Genomic DNA, 12,659 nt, shown 5'->3' on the forward strand with positions numbered 1-12,659 from the left:
TGATCAGATCATACAGGAAAGCTCTATTTTTGTGTTAATCTTGCAGTCAGCAACACAAATGAATTTTACGCACTTGGTAGGAATCACCTTATAAACTGCCACGCCCAGGGCAGGGAGAAAGCACTTACAGACACTTTTTCTTTAATGGTTATAAAATTATCCAGGTTTTTAACTTCTTCTTAAGCTAATTTAAATCTTTGATGTTTTCCTATAAAAGTACATGTTTCATCTTAGTTTCCAAATCTCTTACCACAATATTCTTTGGGATTTTTAAAAAAAATCTCTCCCTTTCCTGTAGTTACAGCTCATTTTTGGGCTATACTTTTTATTTGTGCTTTTTTTTCTTGATCAGTCTTGCTATAGGATTATCTACTTCATTAATCTTCTTGAGAACAAGCTTTTTATGATTTTGTTTTCTTGATGTTTTAGTTTTGTGTCACTAATGTCTGCTTATTAACCATTTTTTCCTGCTTTCATTTTTTTTTGTTTACTTTAATCTTTTATAGGTTTTTTTTTTTTTAGCTTACACAAAGGCAATTTATTAAGAGAAAACAATAATTTGAGGAATCCTGTTCACAGACAGCGACCCCCCTTCCTGAGGGTGCTATCAGAGGGGATGGGGGTGACATCCTCAATCCACCCAATCTTCATTCCTGAGCAGGCAAGCGCTCTGAGGACTGACCGGGCCCGAGGTCCAGGGGTCTTGGTTCATCTCCTCCTGTGGTCTGGAGTTTGATGTGGAGCAGTGAGGCCCAGCTCCTTGCACCTCTGGGCTACATCCTGGGCAGCCACATGGCAGTGTAGGGAGAGGACTCATCTCCATCAGCCTTTAGCTTCATCCATCAGTCACATGGCAGATGGTTTCCTTGCCAGAAAGATTGGTGATAATGGACAAAAGTGTCATTAAAGGATGAAAAGATGTGGCACACACCGAACACATTTTCTCCTTTAGCTACCTGAGGTCCAAGGCTGATGACTTGTTCTTCCTTCTTTTCTTTCCCCTTGCAAGGTGCCATTTCAGCATATCTCCTCTAGACTTCACCACCAGAGACTCTTTTCTAGGTTAAGATGAGTAACTAGTTTATTTTTAGTCTTTCTTTTATTTTTATAAAAAATATTTTTTTAGGGGCGCCTGGGTGTCTCAGTCAGTTAAGCGTCTAACTTCAGGTCATGATCTCGTGGTTTGTGAGTTCAAGCTCTACATCAGGCTCTGTGCTGATGGCTTGGAGCCTGGGGCCTGCTTCAGATTCTAGGTCTCCCTCTCTCTCAGCTCCTCACCCACTCGTGCTTTGTCTCTCTGTCTCTTGCTCAAAACTAAACATTAAAAAATATTTGTTAACATTTATTTATTTTTGAGACAGAGACAGAGCATGAGTGGGTGAGGGGCAGAGAGAGAGAGACACAGAATCCGAAGCAGGCTCCAGGCTCTGAGTCATCAGCACAGAGCCTGATGCGGGGCTCAAACTCACTAACCGCGAGATCATGACCCGAGCCGAAGTTGGATGCTTAACTGACTGAGCCACCCAGGTGCCCCTCTTTTATTTGGTAATTGCATTTCAGATTATACATTTTCCTCTAAGTATTGCTTCAGCTTCATCCCATAAGTTTTGATATTATTATTTGTCTAAGTATTTCATACTGTCCATTGTTGATGTCTTCTTTAACTTGGTCCTTCAGCTTTCAAATATGGGGAAGATTTTAAATAACTTTTTACTAATGGTTTCTAGTTTTTATTTTTTTAAATGTTTTATTTATTTCTAGGAGAGAGAGAGAGAGAGAGACAGCGTAAGCAGGGGAGGGTCAGAGAGAGAGGGAGTCACAGACTGAACCAGGCTCTAGGCTCCGAGCCGGCAGTCAGCACAGAGCCCGACGCGGGGCTCGAACCCACGAACCGTGAGATCATGACCTAAGCGAAAGTCGGACGCTTAACCGACTAAGCCACCCAGGCGCCCTTCTATTTTTTAAATTATATCAAGAACGTACCCTATTGGATAACAACTCTTCAGTATACCTGTAGGAATTTCCTGGGTGACCTAACATGTGGTCAATTTCCATGAATGCTCTATAATGACTGTTTTGTTTGCTATCTATCAGCTGGGTACAGGGTTCTTTCTATAGACGTCAGCTGACGTGTGTGTTTTTCATGAGCTCTTCCACATAATTTCACATCTTTTGTCAGTCTCATCCTATGGTTTGAAAGAAATGTACTATAAACCTCTTATAAGATGTGGACTTTCATGTACTTCTGTCAGTTTCCGCTCCGTGTATTTTTAGGCCGTGTTGGTAGGTCAGGCAGATTCAGGATTGCTGTCTTCTTTTTGTCGTTATGTAATATACTTCTTTATTTTTACTAAACATTTTTTTTTTCCCCTTTAACTTCCATTTTGGCTGATGTTAATATTACACCAGCTTTCTTTTGGTTAATGTCTACTTGATTTGTGGAAGTTCTTGATATATTCTGGACACTAACCCTTTGATGGCTATTTGCTAATACTGTGAAAATGTCTTCTCCAAGTTTATGACTTAAAAAATTTTTTTCCAATGTTTATTTTTTGAGAGAGAGAGTGCGTGCGTGCGTGTGTGTGTGTGTGTGTGTGAGAGAGAGAGAGAGAGAGAGAGAAAACAGGGGAGGGGCAGAGAAAGAGAGGGAGACACAGAATCTGAAGCAGGCTTCAGACTCTGAGCTGTCATCACAGAACCCGAAGCAGGTCTTGAACTCACGAACCGTGAGATTATGACCTGAGCCAAAGTTGGATGCTTAACCGACTGAGCCACACAGGTGTCCCAAGTCTGTGACTTTTTAAAAACATTCTTATGGTATCTTTTGATGCACAGAAATTTCTATTTTAACAGTCAAATCTGTCAATCTCCTCCTTTATGATCTGTGCTTCCTTGATCTTAGGAAGGATTTCCCTGCCTTGAGTTAGTACCATTACACTCCTCTTTGTACTGCTAAAGTTTCAAATTTGCTTTTCACATTTATACCTTAATCTATCCAAACTGATTTCAAATCTGGTACAAAGTAGGAATCCAATCTCATGTTTTGCTCTATGGATAACATAATTGTCCCACACTGTCAGCAATTACAACACTCAGGTTTTCTGTGTATATAAATATTCTGGCTGCAAATATTCTTTCTTCCTTGCCAATCCAGAGAAATTGTTTCATATTTTCTTGTTCTACTGCACTAAGACCACTGATAGCAGCATAATCTGCTAAGAGTTTTTACTTGAAAGGAGTGTTGGATTTTATCATGTGATTCTATTTTTTTAGCAAAAGTGTATTTCAGACATACATAAAGAGTATACTGAATCCCCACATGCTCTTCACCCAACCTCAACAGGGAATCAATATCCCAATCTCGTTTCTCCTGTTCTCTCGCTCGGTGCCATGCTCTTGTTGGGTTCACGTGCTTTTTCTGATCACACAGGGCTTTTTTTAATCCTTTAATCAGCTAAGATGATGAATTCCATTAATAGACTTTCTAATGCTAAGTCATCTTGCTTTTCTAGGATTAACTCAAGTTGATCACGATGATAATTTGTAAGCAAATCTAGATTTGATTATTGTTTCTCTTCTGCCTCTGGGTTTGTGATCACAACCTATATATTTTTTATTATCCTTGTCTAGTTGTGTCACCAGCAAAACCCTCACTGTCCCCCCCCTTCTTCTTCACATGCATGTTAGCCTTAACTTTTCAGAGGCAAATAACAGGAAGAGCTCAGCCAGCCTAGACCAGCTTGAGCCCAATCACAAACTCCCACCTGTGCAGGTGGGCCATGCTATGTGAGGCAGTTGCCTTTACCTCTTTACCTTGTTTTAATGTGAAAATCTCCTTCTAAGGTGGAGTACAACCCTCACTAGCATAGCAGATGGTGTGTGTACAGGCCTGAGTGACTTATGCCCACCTCTGTATATGTGGACAAAGCTCCCCTTTCTGAATATTCCTATCGAAGGAGCACACTCACCTCAGATGGGGAGTCACAGCTTTGTTAGTTATTCCCCATGATCTCCTTATTTACTGCAAATAAACGTTTTCCTTGTGTGGCAACTCCCCCTTCTGTAGTCTCTGCCTATAACTCACCATAGAGCAAATTCACATTAATTTGGTTATGGTTTTTTTATATCCAGGTTATTCTAGTCTCATAAGATGAGCTTGGTGCCAACCTTTTTATCTTCTTTGGAGTCATGTGTATAAAATTGGAATAATATCTTTCTTAAATATTTAGTAGAATTCACTCATAAAATTAGCAGAACATGGTGGCTTAGAGGGGGTAGGTTTTTAATTATTCAATTTCTGAAACAGTTAAGATTTTTAAATTCTTCTTGGGTGAGTATAATGTTCTCTTTTTCTTCTAAATCATTGGCTTTACTAAATGTACACACGTCTGCAGTGCTTTTGGCAATCGGGGGGTTAGTGACTCTCCATATTAGCATCTGAACGTGTCCAGGGCCAGCTCATGCTTGAACCTCGTCTCTCCGGGTTGGCATTCCAGGCTGACAGGGGCTGTCCCCCAGTATTTCAAAGTTACCCCCCCAACCCTCTGCCATCAGGCTGTCCTTCTCCTGTAGGAAATCTCTTTCTACAGTTGTTGTTGTTGTTTTTATTTTTATTTATTTCTAGGATAGAGAGAGACAGCGTGAGCAGGGGAGGGTCAGAGAGAGAGGGAGACACAGACTCTGAAACAGGCTCCAGGCTCTGAGCTGGCAGTCAGCACAGAGCCCGACGCGGGGCTTGAACCCATGAACCGCGAGATCATGACCTGAGCCGAAGTCGGACGCTTAACCGACTAAGCCACCCAGGCGCCCCTCTACAGTTGTTTTTAAGATTTCCTCTTTAACACAACATGCCTAGATCTAGCATCGCCACTGCTCACCCTGAGCAGCTCCCTGAGCACGCACGCTCTAGGACTCAGCAGGTCTCACCCAACGTGGTGCAGTTGACTCGGCTCCTCCTCAGCTTCCACTGCACCCATCCTTTCTTGGGTCATATCCAGTGTATAGTTTACCTTTATTTGTTTGTTTTTTAATTTAAATAGCTATATTTTGCATTTCTAGGATTTCTGCTTAGTTCTTTTTCATATTGACCTATTCTTGGTTCTCAGGTACTTTTCTTTTGTAATTTTGTGTTATATATTACGAGTTCTTCCCCTAACACTCTATAGCTCTCAAGCACGTTGGGTGCAAAGTCACCTGGATTTCTTCTGTTATTCCTGTTTCTTTAGGAGTGAGCTCACCTTCTAACTGCACGTGTTGTCAGCCCTCTTCTGTGAGGTCAGCTTCACCAGGGTCAGCCTTACCAGGGTTCAGTCTGCAGGCTCACCATAAGGCCATGTGCTCTTCCTGTGCCCCCTGCCCTATTCAGAAGCAGGAGCTCCTATCTTAGGGTCTCAGGTCCCCATCCAGCCCCATCCATGGAAGATATGGCTCTGGCCTGGCCCGTCGTCTGCCCTTGATGTCTTCTCAGCCTCCTCCGGCCATAATTGCCTTCTCTCAGCTCTGTTCCTCTGCTCCTCAGAGGGCCACATGCCTTCCCCAGTGCCAGGCCAGGCAGGCCCCACATGGGTGCTTCTGACACCGAGCCCACCTGCCTTGCACAGACCCCATTCCATGTGCCCGAGGCTCTGCGTCTCTCATCACTGTTCGGTTTCTGGCCCACAGTTTGTTTTCTGCGTGGCTGGGTCCTTTTAATTTCTATGTGTACTTATTAGCTTATTGCTGTATTCAGAGGCAAGGGGGTCTAAGGTCTAAACCAGAGCCATCTTTTCCCCTCGCTTTGACCTCCTCTTCCCCCTCTGTCCTATACCAGCACCATGAACCTCATTGGGCTCCTTTCTTGCAACAAACAGAACAAAGCAGAGCCCCGTCGATCATATCACCTCCCTGCCTCGGGAGCCCCTGGGACACCTCCTGCTAGCCAGAGCCTCTGGGCCTGGCAAGGAAGGCCCATCCAGCCTGGCCTCCGTCAGCCCCAGTCCTTCTGCCACAAACCCTGGGCCTTCACTGCTCCAGACTCCGCTGGCCTTCCTGCACTGTGTCTGGAGCACACTCCTGCCGATTCCCCTTGCCTGACTTTTGAGAGCTCACTGAGCAGCCCTCGTGACCCACAGGAGGAAGGTGCTCCTTCCCTTCGCTGAGCAGACTGCATGCACAGGAAAGGTCATGGCCACCCTCTGCTAGAGGCCCTAATCTGGTAGCCCCAGAGACCAAGGGGCCAAGCTGAGTCCCTGGCCTGTGCACACACGGCCTTTTGGGCTTCCCTAAGAGTCATCATGGACAAAACAATAACCCACCCCATCCTGCTCCATCGCAGGTATGGCGTCCAAAGTTTCATAAGACAGAAACATTTGGCATTATCCTATCGGTGAGGTCGGTTGTGGGGGGCATCAGGGCTGCTACGGCCCTGCAAGGGGCAAAGTGCTAAATGCTTCAAAAGGGAACCCTCCAAGAGGGCAGAGATCACCTGAGTTGACAAGGTTTGCATCACAGAGGACATGGGCCAAGAGCCTGAGTGTCCCAAGGAGCCGTGGTGAGCATGTTTTCCAGACAAAAAAAGAACAAAAGGGCCACTGGACCTGACATACAGGAGGCAGAAGCTTAGGTAGCGCTTTGTTGTTTTATTCTCAAAGGGTCAAAGACAGCTATGACTCCAGGTTCTAGGGGCTGAGACATAAGTTGGCGGCTTGAAGTCCAATGGCCACTAGACAGTTGGGTCCCCCCAGGGAACTACACATGCTTGTTGGGACAGCATCACAGCACCCAGCTTCCCTCCAGAACTAGGTCCTAGACCTGGTAGCAGGGCCCCAGGGACTGGAGGCCTACATGCTGGAGACCTTCCTATGCTCATCTCCCACTTGTTCTCTTCTGTTTTCTGGAAAGTTCTGTCTAAAATGTTGGCTGTCCAGGTTGTGCTGAGGCACTAGCAAGGTGCTGACAGGGAAGGCTGCCTTCCCAGCACCTAGAGAGCCAAGCGAACCAGGAGCTTTACCTGGAAGACGGTAAGGATGGCCGCCGGGAAGGTGTCAAAGTTGGTTGTCGGGGTCTCATCTTGAAAGTTGAACCTGAGGAAAATAAGAAATCTTGGGAGGAGGCGGCACCACCAGCACCCAGGGGCACTCGCATGCAACGCTGCCCCAGGCTGTGGGGGGCCGTGTGCCTGGGGCCGCTGCCCTCCCGGGGGACCTCCAGGTGGAAGAGAGGTGGAGGGGCCTGGGCAGAGCACTGGCTCCGGGCTCTGCCCCGCCCCCCCCCGCCCGGCCCCCAGCTTCAGACGCGCCCGAGGGCCCACTTACTGCCCTCCGAACAGCTGCATGCCCAGCAGAGCGAAGACCACGATGAACAGGAAGAGCAGGAAAAGGAGGCTGATGATAGACCTCATGGAGTTGAGCAGAGACACCACCAGGTTCCGCAGCGAGCTCCAGTACCTGCTGGGGCGGGCGGGCTCAGCGGGCACCTGGCCACACCCACTGGGGCCCGAGGCTCAGGCCGGCGCCCCGCTCTCGACTCTCACTGTCACACCCGTGGCTCCCGGGACCCTCTCACCCCAAGGGCCCCACAGCGGGATGGGCGGGGAGAGTTCTCGTCCAGAGTTCCCGATTCCCCCACCAGGCGCTCCAGACGGACGGTGCAGACCCCAGCGGCCAGGGCTGGACTCGCCCTTGTCTCCCAAACCTGCCCTTGCTACTCTGCCCGGCAGAATGGTGCATAACCTCTCTCCACCCCTCAGCACCCGAGCAGCCTCCAGATGCCTCCGCTCAGACCACGAGTGGAGAATGAGCCACACCAGACGACGATCGGCCCAGCGGCCCTCACCGAGCAGGTCTTCAGCGCCGTGACGGGCAGTGCAAACCCAGCGGGAATGTCCCCCTCACCAAGGGCCTGGGACACAGCGTGGCGTAGGCGGACAGCACTGCAAGACCATCTCCTGGCATCCCACAGTGACCACCCCTCCGCCGCACTCTTCAAATGCTCCTGGAGGCCAGAGACTGTGTCCCTTTCATTCAGCTGGATGCAGGCACACAGGCCCCACTGAAGTCTGCTGGTGGCCTGGCTGTTGACAGCTCACTCACTGAGTGACTGGGGGTCCCAACCCCACGCCTGTGTCTGCAGAGCTCCTCCCTAGGAGAGGCCAGGACACACGGCTGCCACATGGCTCTGTGTCTCTGCACATGCTGTTCTACCACCCTGGAAAGGTGGGGGGGCACCTGTGCTCACCCTGCCACTGGGCGTCCCTGGGCCCTCAAAGCCTGTCCTCCCTGGTGCCAATGTCACAGAGGCTCACCTGTCTTTCATGGATTCTCTTATAAGGGACTCAAGGGTTCGTGGAAGATGGGCTGGAAGACTCTGGAAAAGCCAGCCCACCTCGGGATAGGGGCCACCTGGTTTCCGGAAGGAGCCCCTAAGACACCAAGCCCGGCAGCTAAGGTGAAGACAGCCTTTGCAGTCACCTCCACGTGTGATGTGCTAGCATCGCACGTGGAAGTGACGGAGGATGGACAGCAGACGGCAGGAGGCATCCAGCAGCGTTTGTGCAGCCAGCGAGGCCAAACTCTTGCCCAAAACTCTCCTGCAGTGACACCATCATGTCTTCAAATGGTCTTAGGTTTGGATTTAAAACAAACTGGAAAAGACCAAAAGAACTCCCATCTACCCTGAGGAGATCAGTGGGGCTCTGAGAGGTCACTGGAGGGGTGACCTGGAGCCCAGGCTGCAGGGGACACCGCACGGAAACCTGTGCTGGAGCACGTGTGGGCTACCTGCTCACGGCACAGGAGTCCAAAAACTCTGGGCCGGTGAGGCCCCTGCCGTGCTGTGTGGCACAGCAGCCTGCACTGCTGGAAAGACAGCTGTGGGTGAGGCGTTCCCCCTCCTCCCACCGCTAGAACCCTGGCCCAGCACTCAGTAACTGCATCACACCTCTACACGGACCTCACCCCCTCATGGCAGAATGGAGCAAGCCGTTACCAGGGTTACGTAAAGAACCAAGTGGAACGGAACTGAAAACACAAGGCTGTCACTGTCCTCTCGCCACGGCCTAAACGGGGCCGCGTCAGGCACAGGGAGACAGCAGGCCTGTGGGAACCAGGTGTTTAGGTTGGAAGGTCAGAGTCAGCTGAGGTTTCCCTCCCTCTCTGGGGCCTTCAGGGAAGGTGGGTAGATTTGGGGCTGGGATGATAAAAAAAAAAAAACTTCCATCTGATAGCTTTTATTTCCTCTATTAACTGGGAAGCAAAGCAATACTTTGAAGGTTGAAAGATGGGCCTGCTGGTTTCAAGAGGGGACCGCATGAAACTGTGGGGAGCAGCAAACGAGGGGCCCTGCCAGCAAGTCGGGAACAACCCTGGGGAGAGACGGGCCCCCAGGGCCAAGACAAAGCCATGCCGGGAGTGTGTTTTATCAGCATCTTTTGTATTTAAACCACTATTATAAGCACAAAAAGAGGTTCCAGACAGCTGAGTTCAAGGCCAGCACCATGAATCCCTAGGAACAAGCACGCTGTGTTGACCAGTCTCACATGAGACCTGCATTCCCCGTCGCCCCTCCACCCAGGAGCACACAGGTGACATACTTTGTGACTTTGAAGATCCGCAGCAACCGGAGTGCGCGCAGCACGCTGATCCCGAAGGAGGTTCCCGGCTTGATGGCAGCCCAGACCACTTCAAAGATGCTCCCCACAATGACCTGCAGTGTAGACGGGGTCAGCCTCAGGCGCACGCACACGAGTCCCACACGTGTGCATCTGCAGGCAAGCGTCCTGGCGTGTGTACGGCAGGATCACTCCCAGCACCCGCAGCACAAGGCACACGCCTCACCCTGAGCTCCTGCAGCCCTTGGGGGGCACCCACCAGTCCTGGTGCTCACCTGCGCCCCAACATGACCACCCCGGACATACCAAGGGGACACGGGATGTGGAGTGTGGGCAGGCCTCCTGGTTTCCACACCACCTGCAAGCCAGGTCGGCCTAACGCCAACAGTCTCCCAGGGCACTGCGAAACTGCTGACTGCGCCAGGACCAAGGCCCTGAGGCATGGCTGGAGCCTCTTGTACAGTCTGACCCTGGCCCGCTAACCCGACGTCTGGTCCGGCAGGCGCACCCGCTGTGGGCCATCCCACGTGCACGGCCATCCGCATACTTCTCCACCTTGAACACAAAGGCATGGTTCCGAGAGCCTCTGGCGCCCCGCCCACTCCCGGGAAGCCCGAGAGCTGCACGCCTCTTGTTACCCTGGCAGCACGACGGCGGGACAAGCCTGCCACCGCCTGCTGCTGGCAACCCGAGCGCCTCCGCCAATTCACAGCACACACGCAGCGCCCAGACGTTTGTCGGGGGCTGGTGAGCACCGTTTCCTAAATCCACTCTCCTATTGCTAGTCTTCCAGCAGCTCCGTCTTCAGAACGTGTTCCCGTCTGTTCATGATGCAGGTGTCCCCTGAGATGGCCCACGGCGACTTCTCACCTCTTGATGTCTCCCCCCTCCTTGAATAGCCTTGTCCCTGAAGGGCGGGTTGGACCTAGTGACTCACTTCTAGCAAACAGAATGTGACAGAAGTGATGGGCTGTCAACTCTGAGATTAGGTTACAAGGAAGGGCTTCCTTCGTGCTCTCGGCTCTGCTGTGGGTCACCAACTGCCATGTTGTGGGGCATGAGGAGAGGCCCCTGTGACCAGGAACTGAGGCCTGTCGGCTGTGAGCAAGGGCTTAGGCATGAGCTCCCCGCCCCCAAGAGCCTGTGGTGACTGCAGTCTCGTGGAGGAATGACAGTTGGGGGCCCCCCAGGAAAGTGGCTGACTCCTGACCCACCAAAATGAGAGACAAGTGTTTGTTTTTTAAGCCACTTTGGGGTGATTTGTTACACATCAAGAAAAACCGATACACATTTTGGAGACAGAAGTGGAGCACTCTTCAATAACCCTGCAATGTGGGAGTGGTTTTGGAGCCAGAGAATGGGCACCGAGCAGCACGTCAGTGAGAGCCTGCAGTGCCCTCAACACACTATTTGTGGATCCTGGATAGTGAGGGAGTGTGAACGCTTCACATAAGGGTCTGGGGGACAGCAAGGACATTGGCAAGAAACTAAAGGCAGCGCGGTTGTGCATGGGCAGAAGTTCAGCCGCACTGCTGCCCGCAGTTATGTGAAAAGACAAAAGCGTGCTGCACAAACCGGCAGGCCTCTGAGACTTCCAAGCAGAGTCTGCGGGTTCTGCCAGGGTCTCCCTGCTACACAGTCAGGGTGGGAAGAGGGAGACGCACAGGGAAGTGCTATCATACAGGACCTGACAGCTCTGGCAATGCTCAGCCTCTCCAGACAGCAAACAGTGCCACATTAGGAAATGGCAAAGTCCAAAGAAAAAGCCAGGGCAGGGGCACAACTGTGACACTGTGGGAGCCCGAGAGCCCTGTTCCGTCCCACGTTCTAGCCCCACAGAGACAGAGGTGTGCCTCACAAGTCAGCCCGTTGAGCAGCAAGTCCTCCGGGGCACAAACGTGCACCTGCCTCAGTCCGCTCAGCACCAGCACCCAGCAGGGAAGGGCCGATCGCTAGTGTAGGTACCGCTTTTGTCAAACGGAGTGAATTCCGGGAAGACTCACAACATACCCACAATGCTCTGAAAAGACTTAGTTATGCAGGAACGTCACCAGCTTGGGTTGAAAGAGACAGAGACAGTACAAGACAAAAAATAGGCCTTTGGATTCCCAAAATTCTATTGGTAGGAAGCCGGCTGAGAGAACTGTCTAGCTGAAAACATATGTTAGCTTTCCTGGAACAAGAAAGGTGACACAGAGGCTAAAATCAAAAGCCCAAGGAGCTTTCTAGGCCTTAAGAGCTAATCCTGGTATTTCCAACTTTTCCCAACTGGATTCCAGGACTTCTATGGGCCAGGACTCCTTGTGCATCCTGCTGTCCCCTCTGAACAGGACTGTCTACAGCAGGTACCCATGCCCATCCCATCACCAGGTGGGTGATATCTTGTCTCTTTAGTTCACCACGTCCATGGGTGGAGAGGGACTGAGCAGCTGTCCTTGAAGAGCCTGGACTATATCCTGGCCTGATTTGGATGATGAGGCCCTGGACTCTGAGCTGATGCTACGATGGATGTGGCTGGGGAAGCAGAAGGAGGTGGGTGCATTTCACACTGACAAGGATAGGAATCACTCGGGGCCAGAGGGTCGACTGCGGCAGGGAGCCTCTAAGACGGCCCCCAGTGACACTTGCCTCCTGGGTTTCACGTCCCTGGGTAATATCCCCCCGCCCCCCTGTTAAACACGGCCTGGGCCAAGTGACCCACTTCTAACAAACAGAATAAAGCAAAACTGATGGGTCATCTCTTGGAGACTGGGCTTCTGTGTCTCTGTCTTGGGTTCTCTCAGTCTCTCTCTCTCAGGTCACAAGCTGCCATGTCATCAGGACACACACGCAGAGTCAGGAGATGCCCATGTGACTGAGATTGAGGCCTGCCACCAGCCATGTGAGTGAGCTTGGAGGCTGGTCATCCAAGTCCTGTCCTATCAACAGCCATGTGATGAGCCTGAAAGCAAATTCTCCAGTCCTTATCCAGGCTTGAAATAACGGCATCCGGCTGTCAGTGTGACTGTGACCTCCTTGAGAGACCCTGGCCACAGGCACTCAGTTGAGTCAAGCCTGGACTCCTGATCTAGAA

The 12,659-nt window shown here is 50.7% G+C and overlaps 1 protein-coding gene and 1 pseudogene across 1 annotated transcript in view; both read right to left on the bottom strand.

Annotated features, from left to right (window-relative positions):
- The window catches only part of CACNA1B (calcium voltage-gated channel subunit alpha1 B), a 198,063-nt gene that overhangs the window by 109,614 nt on the left and 75,790 nt on the right, over nt 1-12,659 (bottom strand). Inside the window, exons 14-16 of the mRNA XM_077771531.1 lie at nt 9,569-9,681; nt 7,293-7,424; nt 6,989-7,061 (exon numbers count right to left, since the gene is read on the bottom strand). Of these exons, the coding sequence (XP_077627657.1) occupies nt 6,989-7,061; nt 7,293-7,424; nt 9,569-9,681 (318 nt within the window). The remainder of the gene's footprint in view (nt 1-6,988; nt 7,062-7,292; nt 7,425-9,568; nt 9,682-12,659) is intronic.
- On the bottom strand, nt 574-1,016 carry LOC144237845 (small ribosomal subunit protein uS11 pseudogene; annotated as a pseudogene).

This window comes from Crocuta crocuta, unplaced genomic scaffold, assembly GCF_008692635.1.
Source record: "Crocuta crocuta isolate KB4526 unplaced genomic scaffold, BGI_CrCroc_1.0 scaffold1013, whole genome shotgun sequence".
NCBI classification, from domain to species: Eukaryota; Metazoa; Chordata; class Mammalia; order Carnivora; family Hyaenidae; genus Crocuta; species Crocuta crocuta.